The sequence below is a fragment of the Equus quagga genome, chromosome 9, assembly GCF_021613505.1.
Source record: "Equus quagga isolate Etosha38 chromosome 9, UCLA_HA_Equagga_1.0, whole genome shotgun sequence".
In the NCBI taxonomy this organism is placed as follows: domain Eukaryota; kingdom Metazoa; phylum Chordata; class Mammalia; order Perissodactyla; family Equidae; genus Equus; species Equus quagga.
In genome coordinates this window covers 41,968,370-41,989,455 of record NC_060275.1, presented here as the reverse complement: position 1 = coordinate 41,989,455, position 21,086 = coordinate 41,968,370, and the positions used below count along the sequence as shown (strand labels likewise).

The following is a 21,086-nucleotide window of genomic DNA, read 5'->3' as shown; positions in this document are numbered from 1 at the left end:
TATTATAAATGGTAATGTATTATATTCGATTTAACAATTAGTTCCAATAGAGTTATCTTTCTAAAAATTTACACTAATGTTACAAGATCACACCAAATTAGGATTTACTACATATTTTGGCAGTTTCTTACCTCTGCCAACAAATTTCTCAGCGTCTAGTTTGGAGGGAACATGCAGTGTCACTTTTTTGCAGGCATCACAGGCAAATATTAAGATCTAAAATATCAAATGAATATTATGCATAAAAATTCCTTTTCATGTGTATATAGTTTATATAAATTATAAATTTATATAATTATAAGGCAGTTTATATAGTTGGCAAAATAAAATAAAAAACATACACTGGAGTAAGTAAGAAATCAGAAAAAATTGTGTGGAGGCGAAGAATAAAACAACAGACTGAGAGCCATGGCTCCCCACTTCACAAAGCAACTTGGAATTCCACACCCTCTTGGGCTTTGCTCTCTATTCTGTAAAATGGAGTTAACAGTCACTCCATTGACTGACTCAGTGGGTATACTGAGGAACCAATGACAACCTATTGTGAGAGTGTTAAAAAACATTAGGAAGGCAGCCCAGTTATGTAAATAGAAAAGTGAAACAAAAACAAATGTGATGAACCAGCAAATTGTTTCAATTGATTTGCAATTGAGGATGAGCTATGGTACCAAATTAATAATATTCTAAACAAAATCTCAATGCTTTTAAAGAGAAGCATTAACTTATTGCCTTGGAATGACTTGGAGAGTATTATGTATGACCCTATAAACAGGCAAATAACTTTAAATCTGAATGCCATCTGAAGGTGCATCTTCTCACAAATGAGAGTTAAGGTCATTTTAGAAAACATTTCACTTAAAATTTCTTAAATGAGTTAGTGATTTATGGTGAACCACCTCCAATACAACATACATTTGAATATACTGAAATTTAATTTTGTTCTCTCTGAAATTTTACATTGGATGCGTCTGAAAGATCACAATGTTTTTCTACAGTTTTGCAAAGGCCTTTGATCAAAAGCAAGGTGGCTAACTGGTATTTACACTGTTATTTAAAAAGTCTAGAAACATACATTAAGATCATCAAAATTTGGACGAAAATTTTCATTTCCAATACTCATTACAGAACCTTTGGGGGCTGGCCCCATGGCCGAGTGGTTAAGTTCACTCGCTTTGCTTAGGTGGCCCCAGGTTTTGCAGGTTCGGATCCTAGGCGTGGACCTAGCACTGCTCATCAAGCCATGCTGAGGCAGCATCCCACATAGCAGAACTAGAAGGACCTGCAACTAGAATATACAACTAAGTATTGGGGGGCTTTGGGGAGAAGAAGAAAAAAAAGGAGAAAGACTGGCAACAGATGTTAGCTCAGGGCCAATCAAAGAAAGAAAGAAAGAAACTTTAATTATGCGATTTAAATTACATGTGAAGGATCAGGCAAGGCAGAAATTACATTTCATTTGGAATTTACCGATGGACTCAATGAAGAGACTGTATTTGGATTGGAAATTAAAAGATGAGAAGAATTTCACCGGCTGCTGAGTTGAGAGAGAACAGCAGTAGAACCGGATAACTGAGGAGGCCAGCTCCAGGTGACTGAAAGCATACATCCACTAGCAATCATTGTTTACTAGGTGCTAGGCAGTGTTTAAAGGCTACAGCAGTGAACAAAGCAAAGTCCTTGACCTCGTGGAGATTACTTTAGAAGGAGAGACAAAAAAAAAAATACGCAAATGGACAAAGGTCACATAATGCCAAGAGACAAATGTCATGACAAAAATAAAGTAGGGAAAGAGAGTGACAAAGGGAAGACCAGAAGCCTGAAGGAAATGAGGAAGCAAAGCACTTCACTGACTGTGGAGGAGTCTTCCAGATGGAGCAAAAACAGAACAAAGGCCCTGGAGGGGGACTTCACCTGGTGTGTTGGAGGAACAAAAAGGAGGTCACAGTGGGAGAGCACAGTGAGGGAAGAGTGATGCGAGATGATAGTAAAGAGACAAGCAGGGGCACATCACGTAGAGTCTAAAAGGCTGTAGTAGGAGTGCAGATTTTATTCTGAGTGCGAAGAGAAGCAACAGTAGTTTAGAAGCTTTGAAGTGGCGTAATCTGGAGAGCATTTACATAGAAGCATTCTGGTGGCTATGTGAGAACAGACTACAGAGGAGCAAGAGTGGAAGCAAAGAGACCAATTTGGAAGCTACAGGAGGAATCTAAGAGGGGGACGACGGGGACTTGGACTAAGGTAAAAATGGTGGAGAAGGGGAGAAATGGCCAGATTAAGACAAAACTTTGGGTAACGGTGTCCTGGACGTCCATTCATTCTGCATTCAACAAGTATTTATTGAATCTCCACTACGCACCAGACACAGAATAAACATGATCCTCATGAAACATTCAATTCAAGGGTATGACCTGTTTGCCATTTCAATGAAGTAAGATGAATCTGTGATGGGGAAGTAGAGGGTGCTATGGGAGAGCATTGGGAACAAGCCTTGTTTAAGAGACAGATGATGTCAGCTGAAGAGTGGCCACAAATTAGCCATGTCAAAAGGAGGCAGAGTTGACATGTTCCAAACAAAGGCACAGCACATTCGAAGGCCCAGAGACGACACAGAGGTGAAAATGAAATCGGGAATGGCTGATGCATATAGCACAAGGGTGACAGTAGTCTAACATGGATTCAGAGAAGTAGGCATGGAACAGATTTTGAACAGCATTAACAAAGTATAAGGATTTTTTTTCCTAAAGACAATAAGAAACCACAGATTCATTTTAAGCAGATAAACTACCTAAGTATCTTTCTATTTGAATAAGGTATGTCTGGCCAGTGTGGAGAACGGATCAGGGGGTAACAATTTTCATTTCAAAAAATGGCAACTAGGTCATTCAGACAAACTCCCATGCCAAAACTAAAAATGACGGATACAGTTTTTAACCATCCTAAAACATTTAGCAAGAATTGCTAGGCAAAAGCTGAGGATAAAACTGGAACACAGAGTGGTATGAGGAGCCCAGAAACAACTTCTGATCTGAAAAGATTTGACTCTGGTTTGTTGGCCTCTGAGAGTGAAATCAAAGCGTGGGCCACATAAGATCTGAGAGAAGAGCCACCCACTGGGACCTCAAATACTAAACTTTCATTGTAACGTTGAGTCAGAAGTAAACCAGCTCAAGCATGGATTTGTGGTCCACATTTACATCACTTGCTTAGTCTAGGAACCTCAAGCCATTAAATTAGTTTTAAGAAGGCCTGGCATGTGATCACTACCACAGATGCTGAAAGACCTTTGACCAAATTCAGTAACTCTATTTACATATTTTTGAAAAGCCTCAAAATACAGAAATCGATGAATACTTCTTCAATATGATTTTTATATTATATTATAATAACAACATCAATGGGAAACCACTAGAGGCATCCCCACTAAATTCAGAAGCAAGTAGACTTTCCAAGGTCATCATTTATAGTTAACATTATATTAAGGTATATCAGGCAAGAGGAAAATATTAGATGGCATATGAATTGGAAAGGAAGAGGTAAAAAAAATCTCTATTTGCATTTGATATGACTGTTTATCTGGAAAATCCAAGCAAATCAATCAATAAATTACCACAAAATAATAAGATCATTTAGGTAAAGGAGCAGAAATAACTACTAAAATACAGAAATCATTAGTCTTCCAACACATAAATAAAACCAGTTAAATAATAGAAGACAAGAAATCATTTTCAAAAGCAATAAAAAGTGAAAATGCCAAGGAGTAAACTTAACAAGAAACATGTAAGCCTATTTGAGAAAAATCTGAAAATATTTTTCAAGGACCCAAAAGTAGACTTGCACAAAAAGAAAGACGTATCATTATTTAGGATAGGAAAAATCAACAACACAAATATATCAATTCTCATTAAGTTAAATTTTAAACTTTATGATCCCAATAAAAATCTCAACAGTGTTTTTTCTGGAACTAGACAAGCTGATTTAAAAGGTCATCAGGAAAAATATATAGTTAAGATAGGAAAATTAGGAAAAAGAAAAGCAATAGAAGGATATTAGCCCTAGCAAATGTTAAAAGATTCTATGAAGTCTCAATAACTAAAACAATGCAGGTATATGAATAGATATAAAGATATTAGATGCACACAAACTAAAAAGTAAGAAGTAAAATAATTTCTATTTGCATCTTATATAACTCTATATAGTCCATAAAGGTTGTAACTTTTTGTTACACTCACCAACAATCTATGAGAGTTTCTATTTCTCCAAACTCTTGGATGTTTGCCAAATGAGAAATGAGATTTCAATGTAGTTTTAAATTCATCTTTTATGATTATGAGTGAGGCTAAAATGTTTTTATGGTCTATTTTTATTACTTTATGCTAATTTCTCACATCCATGTTCATGTCTGACTTCTTGATATACAGGAACTCTTTATATATTAATAGATTAGCCTTTTAAAATATGATCTGCAAATAGCTTTTTTCCAGTGTATCAGTTACCTTTGACTTCGCTTATGACGTTTTGGTTTGGTTTGGTTTAGTTTTTTGCCCCGGACGTGTGTGTGTGTACACACTTTAACATAGCTGATTTTCTCAATTTTGATAAATGGCTTTTGAAAGCTGAGCCATAAATAGGACTTCCTGGCTCCAAATTTAAATAGAAATTCACCATGTTTTCTTCTATTATCTGTATAGTATCATATGTTACATTTAAATCTTTCATCTATTTGGAGTTTTCTGTAGTGTGCTGCATGAGGTATGAATTCAACTTTACCTTTTGCCAAATGACTGCCTAGATCAAGTAGTCTCCCACTATATATATATAATATGATCATAAAGTTTACAATTTAACTTAGTGAGAATTGATATACTGTTGACTTTTCCTATCCAAAATAATGTCTTAATGTATATATATGCTATATGTGTATATATATATGCTCCTCAATGATGTGCTATGCCATGTATCATAACATAGCTTTCTGTGTAAACACATACGACCTTTATGGAGAGGAGAGGGAGCTGGTAATGACCAACAAAATTATACAGTCATTCACACTTTTATCCGGCAATCCTATTTCTGGTAATCTGTTCTATTGATACACCTGCCCATATATGAAATGACATATATATAAGTTTATTCATTGTGACATTATTTGTAATAGCAAAAAGTAACAGCAGAGGTGCTGGATGGAAGTAAAGCTATCCATGAGATATTTCTGAATGCAGATTAGTAGGATTTAATGGCGGATTTGGGGAGGGGAGCAGTGAGGAAGGTAAACAAACAGCTTCCAAACTTCCTACTTGAGGAACAAGGTACATGGTAGCGTCATTTATTGAAATACCGGACACTAGAAGAAAAGCAACATTGTTTGGGAAGATGATAATGCTGTGGCACACTTCACAGTAGAGAGATAAAAGGCCCATTGTTCAATGAGCACATGCACGCTAGCGACATAAACTTAGTAAATGTAGGCACCTGTATATTTGAGTGACAGGACTTAGAATAGGGAGTCTAATTCTGGGTGGTCAGGAAGGGCAAAAGAAGAGAGGAGTGAATTTCAAGAATAAAGGCACAATCTACAAGGTGCAACCGTATGATTTGGATTAGCAATGGAGATCCCTGATGATCTTCCAGAAGCTTCACTCGGTGTTTAGGCAGAAGTCAGAGTTCAAGTAATTAAGAAACGTGCGAGGTGACGTAATTTGAGGAAGCGGGAGAAGCTGATTTGCGGAACGGTGAGGGATTACTTGGGTGTGTGGAGAGGAGGAAATGTAAAGCGTGTCCCCCAAAGTCACTCTTATTTAATAACATCTTCTATCACACTTGAGGCTCACGACCACAACAACCATCTGAGGCTGAGAGTGGCAGGGCTTTGCACACATATGCACAAGAGCGTCAGAACAACTTGCGGGACTCGCACCAAGCCTTCCAGCTAGAACGCCGCAGCATGCGGGCTGCAACCAGAGGCAGCGCTCTTTTTCTCTCTACCCCGCTTCTGGCCTGTGCAGCTTCTAAAGACATTCTAATGATAGTAACAATTACAATTTCATGACTTAAAAATTTAAGGAATTTGCTGTAAAATGAGAGCAGTCGAGAAAGGAAAATTATCCGACTATTTCAGTCTCTCAGTTCCACCTTTCCCAGAAGGAATCTTACTGCTATCTGTTCTCCAGGTTTGTCCCTTGGCCTTTAAGGTCGACTTGAGCCCCCAAACCTGAGGCTCAACATGAAAGGACGCTACCCAGTTGAGGCCTCTGTTGCACCTGGTGTATTTAACTTCTCTCCTTCCAGGGAACCAAGGACGTCCAGTCTGGGGGACCTCTAATCCCAAACTCTCCCAGAGGCTGTTCCTTCGTACTGAATTTCTCCTACTGGGGAACTTCTGATCCTCCAATGAGATCCCAGTCTTTTCTGCCAGGGAGGCAGTAGTCCCGCCCCAAATAAGGCCACCCGCTTGAGCTCCCACCTCTGGGTAGGCAGGGTCTTTGATATTGTGTTCCTTAAGGTGGGGAAAAAGCCACAGTGGGGAGCAGAAGGCAGAACAGGATGATCACTTCTCCACAAATTAAGGAGAAAGTAACTTCAGGTGGTGAGAAACAACAGAACTTACACAAAGGGTCACGTAGGGCCGCCCACCTACGATCTTTACGCGCAGAGGGTTGAGACCACCGCCCCCCCAACACACACACACACACACACACACACACAGCAATCCTCCCTAAAGCCGCGGAGTCCTCTCTTTTCCCCGAGGACAGGCGCTTCCCGTCGCGTCCGCCCAACGGCTCCCCCTGTCCGGCGCCTGAACCCCGCGCTGCTGCCGAGCTGGACTGCACCCTCCCCGGGAATTGCGACAGGCGCGGAGGCGCAGCGCTGGTACACGGCGCTGGCCGGCTCGTGCCCAGCGGCCACGATTTTGGATGGGCGTTTACAGCTCGTGCCTCTGTCTCTCATCTGGTGCGCTGATCCCATCTGCAGAGACACCCTTTGCCTTGCCTTGGGGATCGCGGCGCCAGGTCGCCATCCTCTTTCTGTCTTCCCTCCCCCACCCCCACCAATTCCATTTTGCTCAGCCAGCCGGAGGCCCATTAACCCCCGCTTTGCCCGCCACCCCCACTCACCCCCGCTCCCAAAGTTTCCACCTTCTCCACAATAGGTCGGAGCCCCCTCCCGGGGGCCGGTGGCCGGGCAGCCACTCACCGTGAGGGTCAGCAGGACTAGCCGGCAGAGGGCCCCGCTCCCGGAGCTCGTGGGTCGGGCTGCCGCCATGGGAGGACTTGGGGACACGTCGACTGCCGAGGCACCCGGAGGCCGGGATGCGAGGACTCGGCGGGCACAGGGGCCGCGGCTGGGTACAGGCCGGTGCGCAAGAGTGTGAGGCGAAAGAGGTGCAGCGCGAGGAGAGGCGCTTTTCTTCTCGATTTCTCTGAAGCTCCTGCCTCTCACCCAAGGGGCTTTTCCTCTGGCCGAGGGTGGAGCTCCAGGCGCGTCCGAAAGACACCGATCGGCCCCTCCTTGGTATTTTCTCAAGTCTTCATTTCTCTAAGAACGCAACAGGTGGGAACTCCCTTTCGCCGCCTCCCTTTTACCTGCGCTAGGTGTTTCTCACCAGCGGACGCCACCTATATGCCGCATCTGCCCCCCCGCCCCGGTGTCCGCCTGCAGGATTAACAGCTGGCCCTGCCCAGCTGAAGCCCTGACTGTACAAAGACTCACTCCCCGAGCGCGCGCCCGGCCCCGGCTCCGCCCTGCGCGCTGCCCTCTCGGCCGACTGCGGGCCCCACTCTGGGGGCAGCTACAGACCCGCAAAGGCCGTCCAGGAGCTGGAGAGGCCGGATTTTCTGTCACGGCTGCCCACAGCCCAACTGTTAGAGGGTTGACCCCAGGGAGACTATTTTACACGCTTTTTGCTGGAGTAAATTCACTGCAGACATCCTAGGGCAGTTCACACGGGGTTTTCATCTGTGCCACACCTTTCTTTGGGGTCTTGGGAGGTTTTTTTTGGAAATTTCATGGCCAGTATAACAAAGATATGAGAAAATTACCATAAGTTAAGAGAATAGTAAATAAATAAATAATGGAATCCAGGCTAAAAGAAAATAACAAAATCAAGTGTGAATTACTATGGAAAATGCATCTCTTGAGTCCTCGATGTTGACTAAATATGGGCTACTAATTTTCTCCAAGACCCTCCCTTATCACAATTAAAGCCAACCATTGGCCGTCATAACTTATCTCCTAAATTGGACTCCTGGACATAGAGTGGAAATTTCTCCCTTTCTTTCCTACCACCAAAACCAGAGTTCATGGCAAGAAAAGAAAAAGAATGGGATAAAATTTACCTTTTGGTTTGAAGTGTACTTAAACTGGATGAAATATTGCAGCACTTACCCTGGAAGATTACAATATAAAGGCAGTGTACTTGCAGCTCTTCAGAAAGCAATGACAGGGCACTCTGACTCATCTTCCACTTCTTTTCAATTACCGGTTTAAACCAGGGAAGTCTGACCACAAAGGAGAAACTTGTCTCTTCCATTTGGTTTGCTTTGTCTCCTCCAGGGTGTTTGGAGAAACCTGTTTCAAGAGCCAACCATGACACTCACGCCATTTCAGTTCTTGAGAACATTTACCATCCTAATGCCATTATACACAGAGCCAAAATTAGTATAATATTGACTATATATTTAAAGTCAAACGTAATGTCAAATGGTACATGCCTTACAATCTATGTAATAAGCCCATGCTCTGTTTTATCAGTGAATGACACACACTGAGCTGTTCTATTCATATCCCTATTCACAAAATTTATCATTGAACCTTTGTTCGTAAAATAAGCTTGGGTCATCAGCATGAGGCTATAGTTGACATCCTTCTGTTTCCATATTTTTTAACCCTCATGTTTTTCCAGCAATGATTTTATAAACACACCTCCTCCTGTTAATGATGACATCATAATCTCTGGCATGAAGCTTTCCACAGGATGGAGAAGCAAGCTGGTTGTAGGTTCTGGAAATCTTCTCAGGCCATCATCATAGTCCTTGACAATAGGACATTTCCACGCTCTTGCCTACTCTTTAACCTTTAATGCCTTAAGGCTGGCTCATGTTTTTTCTCATTCCAGGAAAGGGTGGAAGAGCAATTTGAAAAGAATTCATCTTAGATATTTATTTTCATTTTTCACACTAGGTAACTGATTGAGGCTATTAAAAGTTGATTTTTTTTGTTTCATCATGAAATTTTTCTAAACAAAGGAATGAAATATAAACTACTTATTCTAAACAAGCGTCTCAATTTATTCAATGTGTTTGGACTAGATGATGTAGTCACTGAAATGGATTCCTCTGTAATACAATTTTGAAACAACAGGTGTAACATGAAATGCAATATGAGTAGAGGAATTTTGTTATTTTAAGAATGTCTTCTGGCTGTGAAGATGATTCTGCTGACTTGAACCGGTTTTCCATTGTACTATATTAAAGGGTGCGTGGGACCCAAACTCGGGAGCAACCTCCTTTGTGTCTTGGGCTGCTCAAGTAACCTCTCAGGTGTCAGCACTCCCATTCATTAAGTAAGATAATTAAAGTAATACCGGATGCTGTCTATGGTATATTCTACTTCTAAAATTAAACCATTTAGACTTCTTGTGGTTGATTTTTGGAGAAGCTTGGCTGGAAATGGGTGTTTATTTGCAGATAGAAAGTCGGAACCACAGTTGTCCTTAAAGAGATGAACAGACAGCAGCCGAAGGCCCGTGGAGCCCATCTGGGCAGCCGAGCTTCACAGTTTTCTAATTTCAGAAACCAGAAACTAAACATATTAATGGCAACAAAAAAAACCCCTCTTACTCACTGATGTGTACATGGTGACAGTTCTCCCTGAGAGCTCTGGGCATGATTCCTGCCAGTCCTCCAGCTGCCGGAGCCTGGGGAGCAGGGTCCACACGGACACTTGATCTTTAGGGCGAATCTATCTCGGCATGGCGTATGACATAAGATGGAAGCCAAAAGCAAAAGAAATACAGGCCTAAGGAAAAGAAACAAGACTAAAGGACATTGTCCAGTTACTTTATAGGTGAGAATAGAGAGGAAAACATCTGATAACCCCAATAAAATGAGCACTGTTATTTACCTCTCAGAGTTGTTGCAAAATTAAATGATATGATGCATGAAAGACATGCAGAATAAAGCCTGGCATATTCTAAGCGTTCCCTAAGTGTTAGTTACTATGGGTACCCTACTCCCCCCTGCCACTGTGCTACCATATCTCTACAACCCACTCATATCCCCCACCCCACCTCATCCCCAGGATGGCTGCCTGGTTCCTGTTCTTCCATCACCTATCCCCAGGTCCAGGGATAGGGCTGAACCCCAGTGTTAACTCACTCACCACTCCCAAATCCTGAAACCCCCACCTGCCAATATGAACCCCCAGACCTTGTCTGATGCAAATGGATTAACTATGCAACACTAGGATGAAGTGCCACGGTTTGTGCTAGTTGTGTACTTTTTGAAAATTGGGACAAATTTTTTTTTATAAGAATCCTTTTATAATGGGAGAAAAGTTTTTTAAATGTTTCATTGTCCAATAAATACAATATTTATTTTTTAATATTGTCCCTATTTCTTTGAAATTCCCTTTTCAAATAAAACATAGTGTACTAATCAAACTCAATTTCCGTTTCATTTCAAAGTATATATTTTTTATTGTTTTAATTAATTAATTTTTTTTGAGGAAGATTAGCCCTGAGCTAACATCTGCCGCCAATACTCCTCTTTTTGCTGAGGAAGACTGGCCCTGAGCTAACATCTGTGCCCATCTTCCTCTACTTTATATGTGGGACGCCTGCCACAGCATGGCTTGCCAAGTGGTGCCATGTCCACACCCGGGATCGGAACTGGGGAACCCCGGGCCACCGAAGCAGAATGTGTGCGCTTAACCGCTGCACCAGTGGGCTGGTGCTGACATTTCAAAGTATATTTTTGAAATAAATAAGGGATAGAGGGTGAAATAAACTATAAATCAATTCTTATTACGGTACTTTTCCCTTAATAGACTTTCAATAAAACGAAGTCAATGAATGCATTCTGAGGTAATTGTGTTGACTATGAGCAGAGATGGTTCACAATGTCTGCTCTGCCTCATAGATGCCACTGACATATGCCCCCTAGGAGTGCTGTGAATGAAGATACCCTTAAAACTACAAAATTTCCATTTGTTGCTTTACTGATCAACTAATGCAACAAGTATTTATTGAGCATCCACTATGTCTCAGGCATGGTCCTTGGCTTTGAGATGCTGTGGCAAAGAAGACAGAAAGGGGACGTGCTCAAGGAACTGCCTGAGGGTGTATAAAATAACTGGGTAGGACAAGAGGCACTCTCCATCTGAGATTTTCATCGCGCTGACTCCTTTGTAAAAGAAAAGAGATTAATCTCGAGTTAAGTGCAAAAGGATACATAAACAGCATTCCATAAGGATGAAAAATCACCAATAGAAAAACACTTGTTAAATCTGTTCGTGGATTATGAAATGTTATCCTCTTCTTAGATAGGCCTAGAGACGAGAAACTCACGTTCTGTGAGATAACCTCATCTAGAACGTTTGATCTTGGTTTTGACAGCAGCATCTGCTATTGTCTTCGCTTGCTGGCTGTGTCTACGCATTCTCGTTGGCTGGCTCCTCCTGCTCCCTCTGACTTCTAAACATTGCCACACACAAACACACCTGTATTTTTTCAGACCTTCACCCTTAGGAGGAGCTTTCTACCACAGGCGCATTGTACATGTTCTTTCCTCGATCTGGAACTTTCTTCTGTCTTTCTGGCCTGGTTAATTCACACTTATCATAAAAATATCAACTTTCGTTTTCTCCCCTATCAGATCAATTCCTCTCTGACCAGGTCAAATCTTCCTGATTAAACAGCTGCCTCTTTTTAAAGCACTTGTCATAATTACAGTATTAAATTTGAGTAATTATTTGATTAATACTTATCATCAAAGACGGTACATTTTCCTGACTGCAGTGACCTGTGTTTTTTGGTTTATGCCGTGTCCCCAGCGCTATGCATCATGAATCCTGGCCCATGGTAGACAGCTAATAACTATTTGTTGGATGAGTGAGTAAATGAATGAATGATTCCTGAGCATTTTTTTGGTAAATAGTTTTTTGCTTTTCTTTTTCTACTTTTTTTTTGTAAGGAAGATTGGCCGTGAGCTAACATCTGTTGCCAATCTTCCCCTTTTTTGCTTGAGGAAGATGGGCACTGAGATAACATCTGTGCCCATCTTCCTCCACTTTATGTGGGATGCCTCCACATCATGGCTTGACGAGCAGTGCTAGGTCCGCACCAAGGATCCAAACCTGCGAACCCAGGCCACCAAAGCAGAGCGCATGAACCTAACCACTAGACCACCAGGCTGGCCCCTTCTTTTTCTATTTTTAATATTTGTTGGCATGTTAAAGTGACGTCTTGGGTCAAATTTAGCAGGGTGGGATTTTCTAATCTGTTCTCAAACTTGACGGACATGTATCAGTACATTTATTAAAATGTGAAATGGGCCTACCAAGAATTTCTAGTGTGATTTTTGCACCAGAACGGGCAAATAGGCTAATGGGTTTTAACTTAGAACTCAGAAAGAGACCAGTGCCGAAATGGGAGCTGAATGTCTCATAAAAGTGGGGCTAACGCACACCATTGAGAAAAGCAGAAGTTATTTAGTCGTGGCATCAAGAAAACTGTCTTATTATTAGAGGAAAACAAAACTGATTCCTAACTTAACACCACGTGCAAAGTGGCCTCCAGATGGGTTAAACTTTTTTGAGGGACAAAGACATGAAGTTAACAGAAGACAATATCGGAAAACATCCATGTGACCCAGGGTAGAGAAAGATTTTTGAAATAATACCCAAAATGCATAAACCATAAACAAATTAAAAAAAGATACATTTGATCATGTTAAAATTCAGGCTTTCTATTCAACAAAGGACACCATGAATAAAGTTAATAGATGATAGATTGGGAGAAGACATTAGTTATGACTAAAACAGACAAGGGAATAATATCTAGAACATGAATGGAACTTCTAAGCATCAATAGAAACATGATAGGAACCTCAATAGAAAAAAATGGGCAAAGAGTGTGACCAGAAATTTTACCACAGAGGAATCTCAAAGCCTACAAAGTATATTTTAAGAAACAGAAATGTATATGTAAATCATAAAATATCCTTATACATCTGTCAGACTGACAAAAATTAGGAAGCTGATTCTCCCCGGGGAGTCAAAGTTACTGCCCAGAGTCCAGCTCCGTGGCCAAGTGGTTAAGTTCATGAGCTCTGGTTCGGAGGCCCAGGGTTTCACTGGTTTGGATTGTGGGTGTGGACATGGCACCGCTCATCAAGCCATGCTGAAGCGGTGTCCCGTGTAGCACAACCAGAAGGACCTACAACTAGAATGTACAACTATGTACTGGGGGGCTTTGGGGAGAAGAAAAAAGAAAAGATTGGCAACAGATGTTAGCTCAGGGCCAATCTTTATAAAAAAAAAGTCACTCCCCCATTAAGTGTATCTCTCCACCTTCCCAGCTGCTACACACTCACAATTGAATGTGGCTAGAGAGAAACTCATATACAAGTTCCAGAGTTTCGTTTTAAGGTCATGATCTTTACTTTAAGCAACCCTGAGTACTGCCCCGCACTCTTAGTCTAATTGCCTAACCCATTCACTTCCCCATTCTCCTTGGCAATATTTTCATACTTCCTTATTTCTGCTCAAACCTCCTATACATCTTCTTTTATCCTCACTTTCAATTACTGACTTAGCTTTCTAGTTCACAAAGAAAATAGAGATTATCAAGAGAACTTCTACAGGCTTCACGGCATCCACCCACCTGCCTGCATCTGTACCATACACATGGTCTTTTCTTCTATACTGTGGAAGAAGTGCCTCTGTTCGTGGGTAAGGTCTACTCCTCCGTTTGGGTTTCATTCCCATCTCCTCCCACCTTCTCCAGGATGTTGCTCTAGCAGTTCTGCTCTTCTCTCCTGCACTGTCGGTTTAATCCATCTCTGTCTTCCCCAATGGTAAATAAACTAAACTACACTCAACTAAAAGAACAAACAAAAAAACCCTCAGAAATCTGTACGTTTCCATATCCTATTTCTCTCTCTAGCTATCACACCCCATTTCTCTGCTCTCCTTTATGGAAAAAATTCTGGGAAAAGCTGTTCTATATTTACTGTGTTCAGTTTCTTTTCTCATTATCTCTTGAACCCTTTCTAATCAGGTTTTCCCTCCTACCACTTCACTAAAAGTATTCTTACAAAGGTTACAGAGACATTTGTATTGCTAAAGTTAGTGGTGTTTTTCAGGTTCATCTAATTGTCTTAGTTACGGAGTTGGCACACCCGTCCTTGAAACACATTCTTCACTTGGTTTCTGGTTTTTCTTCTCTGCCTCATCGATTGATTCCTCCTCCTCTCCATTCTCTCTTACTAGTGGAGGGCCCCAGGACACAGTTGTTGGACCATTCTTTTGGTTCCGTCTACTCTTGCTCTCTTGTTGATCTCGTTTGGGCTTCTGGCTTTAAACACTATCTCCATGCTGGTGACTGGCAAATCTAAAGCTCTATGCCAGCCCTCTCCCTTGAACTCCAGGCTCCAACTGCCACATGAAATCTTAACTTAGACGTCTAGTAGACATGCGAAGTTAATCTTTCCAATTCTGGCTCCTGAACTTCTCCGTGAAAAATGTGCACCCCACAATGGCAACTCCATTTCAATTAGTGGCAACTCCATCCTTTCAATTGTTTAGATCTTGTAGATTTCCTTGGCTCCTCTTTTTGTCTTATACTCTGAATCCAATCTGTCAATAAGTCCTATGAACTCCACCTTTAAAATATACCTGGAATTCATCCCCTCCTCACCATCTCCATCCCAGTCCAATCCATCGTCAACTCTCGCCTGGGCTACTCAAAAAACCTCCTAATTGGGGTCTGGCCCAGTGGCACAGCCGCACGTTCTGCTTCAGCAGCCTGGGGTTCACCGGTTCAGATCCCGGGTGTGGACATAGCACTGCTGGGCAAGCCATGCTGTGGCAGGCGTCCCACATATAAAGTAGAGGAGGATGGGCATGGTTGTTAGCTCAGGGCCAGTCTTCCTCAGCAAAAAGAGGAGAATTGGCAGCAGATGCTAGCTCAGGGCCGATCTTCCTCAAAAAAACAAAACAAAAACAAAAACCTCCTACTTAGTCTTTCAACTGCCAACACTCCTCATTTTGGTCTCTTTTTAATCCAGCAGTCAGATCGTGACATTTGTCTACCCAGACTCCTCCAGAATGATTCCAAAATGAAAACATTTTTAAAATAGAGTCTTCTTAGGTCATTTAGATCAAATCCAAAGATTTTCCAGTGGTTCATATGGCCTTGCACACTCCACCATGATCTCTGTGACCCCGACTCTTCCTACCCTTCCCTCACACACTGTGCTGCAGCCACATTGGGCTCTTTGCTGTTCCCTGAACAAGCTAAGCACACTCCTCCTCTGGCCCTCCACTCTACATGGACCACTCTTCTCCAAAACAGCCACACTGCCTGCTCCCTCACCTCCTTTAGGTTTTGACTCTTATGTCTCCTTCTCAGTGAGGCCTTCTCTGGGCATTCCCATTACAATTTCAAAGCTCTGATTACTTTCTAGGGTTTTTAACTAAGAGCCTGGTGAGTTTACTGTGGCTCCTTCACCCTAGAGACCTTTTTTTCCTGAGACTGTGGAAACTCCTTTCTGTTTATACGAAGGTTTGGCTTAGTTTGTTAGCTTCCTGTCCCATGAAGGTTTAGGACTCAACAAATATCTTGAAGGGAAACCTTAAGTCAGAGAAATCTCTCCAGTCTCTAATTTTGTCACTTTGGCCCCACGCAATTGCTAAAATCTCCATTGCTTTCTCTCTTCCCAAGCAGTGGCCTTCTGCTTTGGCCAAGCCTGGATTCGCTGCCAGCCCTGGTGGTCTAAAAGTTAAGATTCAGTGCTCTCACTGCCTCCGCCAGGGTTGCTTTCCCCATCAGGGAAACACGCCACCTGTCTGTCAGTTGTCACATTGTGGCAGCTGTGATGCTGAAAGCTATGCCATCATTCACAGTGGATGGGTTTCAGCTGGAGCTTCTAGAATGCGATAGACTAGGAAGAAGGACCTGGCCACCCACTTCCAAAAAATTGGCCACAAAAACCTTATGAATAGCAGCAGAGCATTGTCTGATAAAGCACTGGAAGGTGAGAGGATGACCTAAAAAGAACAGGCAGGGCTCTGCTCTGCTGTACACAGGGTCACTAGGAGTCAGAATCGACTGGACAGCACTAACAGCAACAAACCTGTGTCCAGTATCTTCAAATGTTCCCTGGGAAAAATGTGAAGTTATCTTACAAAAGATAAACTCACCTTTCTTTGGTGCTCGCCTCTCTGGAATACTAGCCTCTCCAGTTCTTGTTGATTCTGCAGCTTGCTGATAGCTCTCAACAGATGGATTTTGTATTTTATCCAGGCCTCCTAGTTAGTCTCAGTGGGAGCATTGGTCTACTACAAACTACTCAATCCTGCCGTCCAGCTCTCACATTTTACTTATTTTTCTTTCTTGATCTGTGTCTCTGTGTTAGAATGTAACTTTCATGAGGGCTTAGATTGGTCTCTGCTTTCAGGCCCTACAGCTGTGCCTGTCACAAGGCAGGCCCTCAGTAAATATTTGTTGAATAAATATATATATGCTATCCAACTACCTGTAATCCACAGACTAATGATTAACAAATTATGATGTGGCTTTAAGATAATCACATGTAGAATATTGGTTATAAGCAAACCTGAAATTTACACACGAGCATCTGAGAAGAAACCCCATACAGACGCTGTTATGCTTCAGAACCGCTGAAAATGAGACATGAGAGTTTCATGCAGTTTCTGGTTGCAGAAAGCATATGCAAAGCATTAATAAACAGTGGCCATAAACATGAGGCTCAAACTGAAAATAACAAGTCCCAGAATTCCTAATTACAAGCGTTGATTTGCAATTAAGCTGCATTTCATATAGATAATTCTACTTAGCTTGCTCCAGAGAAAGTAACAGCAGGGGTTAATTTATTTAACTATGGTTAATTTGCTCACCTCATCACTTTTGGGGAAGCCAGTTAACAGATATGGATAGACACAGAAAGAGATAGACAGAGAGATAGATGATAGATAGATAGATAGAGCAAGCAAGCTATAGATATAGAGAGATATCCTGATGAAGATTAAAATGTGGTGTCAGGGTCTGGGAGGTGGGGCAGACTGGAGATGCTGGTCAAAGGATACAAGCCTTCATCTATAAAATGAATAACTCTGGGGATCTAAGTGCGACACGGTGACTCTAGTTAATGATACTGTGTTGGGTACTGGAACTGTGCATAGAAAACAGAACTCAAGTGTTCTCATCACACACACAAACCAAAAAAGTTAACTATATGAGTTGTTGGATGTGTTCATTAACCCGATTCTGGTAGTCATTTCATAAAGCATATGTATATTAAATCATCACATTGTACACTTTATATGTATATATCTTGTTTGTCAATATAGCTCAATAAAACTCAAAAAAACCAAACAAGCTAACCACTCGATAAACATTTACCAGGCTAGCTGTGTGAGTGTTCCTGCCTGCCCCTACCCAGGTCTACTCTCAGCAGAGGGAGCTTTCTAGTAAACACAGTCAGTAAAACAGAATCCTGTCCAAGTACTTCACACCATTTCTAACCTTTTCAGGAGGTATTCTTAATACACGGAAACTATCTTTAAAATCTTTTCTTCCAATAGCTAAGCTTCTCCATATCCCTTACACAGTTTGCTGCTGCTTTCTGAAAATTTAAATGTAACTTTTTCCTATTTCTCTTTCTATACTTTCCATTTCTATTCTTTCTATTTCTCATCAAAACCATCATCGTGTAAAATAAAATCAACCACTGCCTTATTCTCTGAGCTTTTTTTCTCTTCTCTCCTCTTTCTTTTTTTGAAAGCGCTTTATTGAGATATAATTCACATCCTTCTTTCTCACATTGATTTTGTTGCACTCAGTAGTAATCCTCACTAGCATATTACTGACTGGCTTGATTTTCCTAACAAAACCCTAGAGTCTAGAGTGGGGGTGAGGTGTGGGGGAAATGGGAGGGAGGGAAGGAAGGAGGTATAAGGGGGAATGCCCAGGTTGTCCTCATGGAACAGAGGAAAGAAAAGATGCTCTGAATATCCATACAGAGAAAAGTTTTTATATCTCTAGTCACTTAGATATAAAGCTAAATAAAAAGTGGTCCCTACTGTAAATGAATTTCCAGTATCTGGCGATGGATTACATGGATATTAAGCAATAAAGAGTGGGAGTGGAGGTGGTAGCATCAAGTACGTCCTTTCTTTCCAACTTTGAGATAGGCAGTACCTTCCTGGAACTCCCACAAATACCTCAAGTTCAAAATGTCCCAAACTGAGTCATTATCTTTCCATAACAAAATCGCTTTGCTTTTCTTCTCGTTATAGTTAATGGTTTTGTGATTCTCCCACTTACTCAAGAAAGAAACCAGGAAGTCATCCTAGACACCCTCTCTTCGCCTCCCCCTCACATTCCATCAATCTCCAGCTTTATTGCTGTATTTGTTCACTTGTCTGTCATCTGGACCATTTTCACTGGTCTTCCAGCTCTACAACCCCTCCAACCCACTCTCCATAATAGTGGTTTCTAAATTGGTTTTTTTCGGAACTCTAATAGTTCTTGTTTTCTGCTTGTTTTGTTTTGCTTTTGGTTGTTTGCTTTTGGCTTTGTTTCATTTGGGGATCCTTCCTTCCACTTCACCTACAGTGCCTCCTTCCACCTTGCTCAGGGAGCCTTCCCTGACTTCCCCACGTGGGCAAAGCATGGAGAGTCGTCTGTGTGCATACAGGCTCTGATATGTGCCTCTGTTATCTGTTGTCTCACCACAGTATTGTAGTTCTTTGCTTTATAAATCTGTCTTCTCTGGAGTCCATTAATTTTTCTATTCTTCATATGCTCAGATAATTGCAGAATTCTGAGTTTGACACACGTTTGGACAGAGAGTGGATGACACTGTTGGTAACAAAGATGGAGACAGCAGGGAAGTGCTAGTTTGTGGAGTTAGATAATTTGCTGTTGAAGATAGATAGCGAGTTTGAGATTTCTGTGAGCGATATGGATGTGGAATTCAAAAGAGATGTCCAATCTGGAGATGGAAACTTGATTTTCATCAGTATGTGGATAGTTAGGGCAACCCCAAATGTAAGCCATCCGTCTACTTAACCCATCGATTCTGGTGTGGAGATGATTGCTCTGATGTGAGGAAGATTGTGCTGTGGCTCCCTCCTTCCCACAGAAATTTCCCAGCTGGAGATCAAAATTTACATTTTAGAAGGATGTAAATGAATGAAATATTTAACACAAATTCCTAGGAAGTATATCTTTCATTCAGGATTAAGAAGCTATAAACATTGTTTTTCATTGTGTTACGGACATGAGAAGGCCATTTGAAGAGACATGTCCGGGGGCAATCGCTGGTCAGACTTCACTTAAATCTTGGCTCTATGAGAACCTGGCAGTCTGATCTTGTCCAAGTCAGCTAACCTCTCTCAGCCTCAGTATTCCTGTTAGTAAATAGGAATAATAACACCTAAGTCAGGTTGGTTGAAAAGACCAGCCCTTTTTATTATTCTGCTTTTGAGAAAGATAAGAGTATAGAAAATACGTCTCTTTTTTCCCCCATATCTACCTTCAGAAAACAACAGTACAAGTATCATGATAAGTGACAATTGACAGCCTTCCTGAGACCTCAGTGCTAAACTTCAGAGGGCACTGGCACTGGTAGAGACACTGAGAAAGCCACTTGTCACTTCCAGCCAATTGGTGGCCTTTGGGAAAATGGACTTAATGTTACCAGACCTGAGAATTTTTCAAAAGAAGTCACAAATTTGCATTTTGGGCAAAATGTCCTGATTTTTAATGTAGCAATTATTCATAATTGTTCTCAACTGTAAAATCTTTCCCCCTCATCTTCCCCTGCCAAAAAATTTGCAGGCCACATCTGACCTGAGGATGCAATCAGGCTTTACTTATGTGAAGAAAATTGAAGTTTTAGTTATGTGACTTTCATTTTATTTCATTTTACTTATATTTTATTTATGTGACTTTTAAAATAAGTTTTTGTTCTGTGATATTTTATAAAACTTAGCAAATGAAAGAGGATGTCTCTCCACTGTAACTACACAGTGTGTTACCTGTTATGTAAGAAAGAAATATTTTGCTAAGAATCATATTGACCTGGGGCAGGGTTACATTGGTTATGAATAAGAAATAGTATGCCTTGGGGAGGGCCCCGTGGCCGAGTGATTAAGTTTGCATGCTCCGCTTCGGTGGCTCCGGGTTTGCCAGTTCAGATCCCAGGTATAGACCCACACACCACTTAGGCCATGCTGTGGCAGCTTCCGGCTTGGAAGAACTAGAATGACCTACAACTAGGATATACAGCTATGCACTGGGGCTTTGGGGAGAAAAAAAAAAAGGAGGAAGATTGGCAACAGATGTTAGCTCAGGGCCAATCTCCCTCACCAAAAAAAAAAAGAAGAAGAAGAAATAGTATTCCTCCTGTGCATATTTGCTCCCAGATTATCTCACATCATTATTCAGCATGCTCCTTAGTTACAGTGTCCTGACTTTGCTCAACTGACTTGCTCAGCTGAAAAACCACATTTCTCACTCTATTTTGTAGACAGAAATGGACATGTGACTAAGTTCTCTTAAGGGTATGTAGGCAGAAGTTGTTGGAAGGAACTTTTGGAAATGTTCCCTTAAATGAAAGGCTTCCTCTTTCCCCTTTTTTCCTGCTATAGATACAGACGCGACAGCTCGAGTTACATCGGTTGTCTTGTGATTTCAAGCAGTTTGTACAGAGTATGGTTGAGCAGAAAAGAGAAAGCTGCCAGGACATTGATGACATTAAGAAACCTCCGTATGAGACCAAGATTCTGAACCTGTTTTACACTAGAGAAAATAAACTTTTCCCTTGTTTAAGCCACATTTC

At 41.5% G+C, this 21,086-nt stretch overlaps 1 protein-coding gene across 4 annotated transcripts in view; it reads right to left on the bottom strand.

Annotated features, from left to right (window-relative positions):
• Positions 1-7,692, bottom strand: part of DSC2 (desmocollin 2) — a 33,363-nt gene extending 25,671 nt beyond the window's left edge. For all 4 annotated transcript variants that reach the window (XM_046671695.1, XM_046671697.1, XM_046671698.1 and 1 more), the window contains exons 1-2: positions 7,192-7,692; positions 132-216 (exon numbers count right to left, since the gene is read on the bottom strand). In XM_046671695.1, coding sequence (XP_046527651.1) covers positions 132-216; positions 7,192-7,260 — 154 coding nt within the window. In that variant the 5' untranslated portion in view covers positions 7,261-7,692. The remainder of the gene's footprint in view (positions 1-131; positions 217-7,191) is intronic.
• Between the last annotated feature and the right edge of the window lie 13,394 nt (positions 7,693-21,086).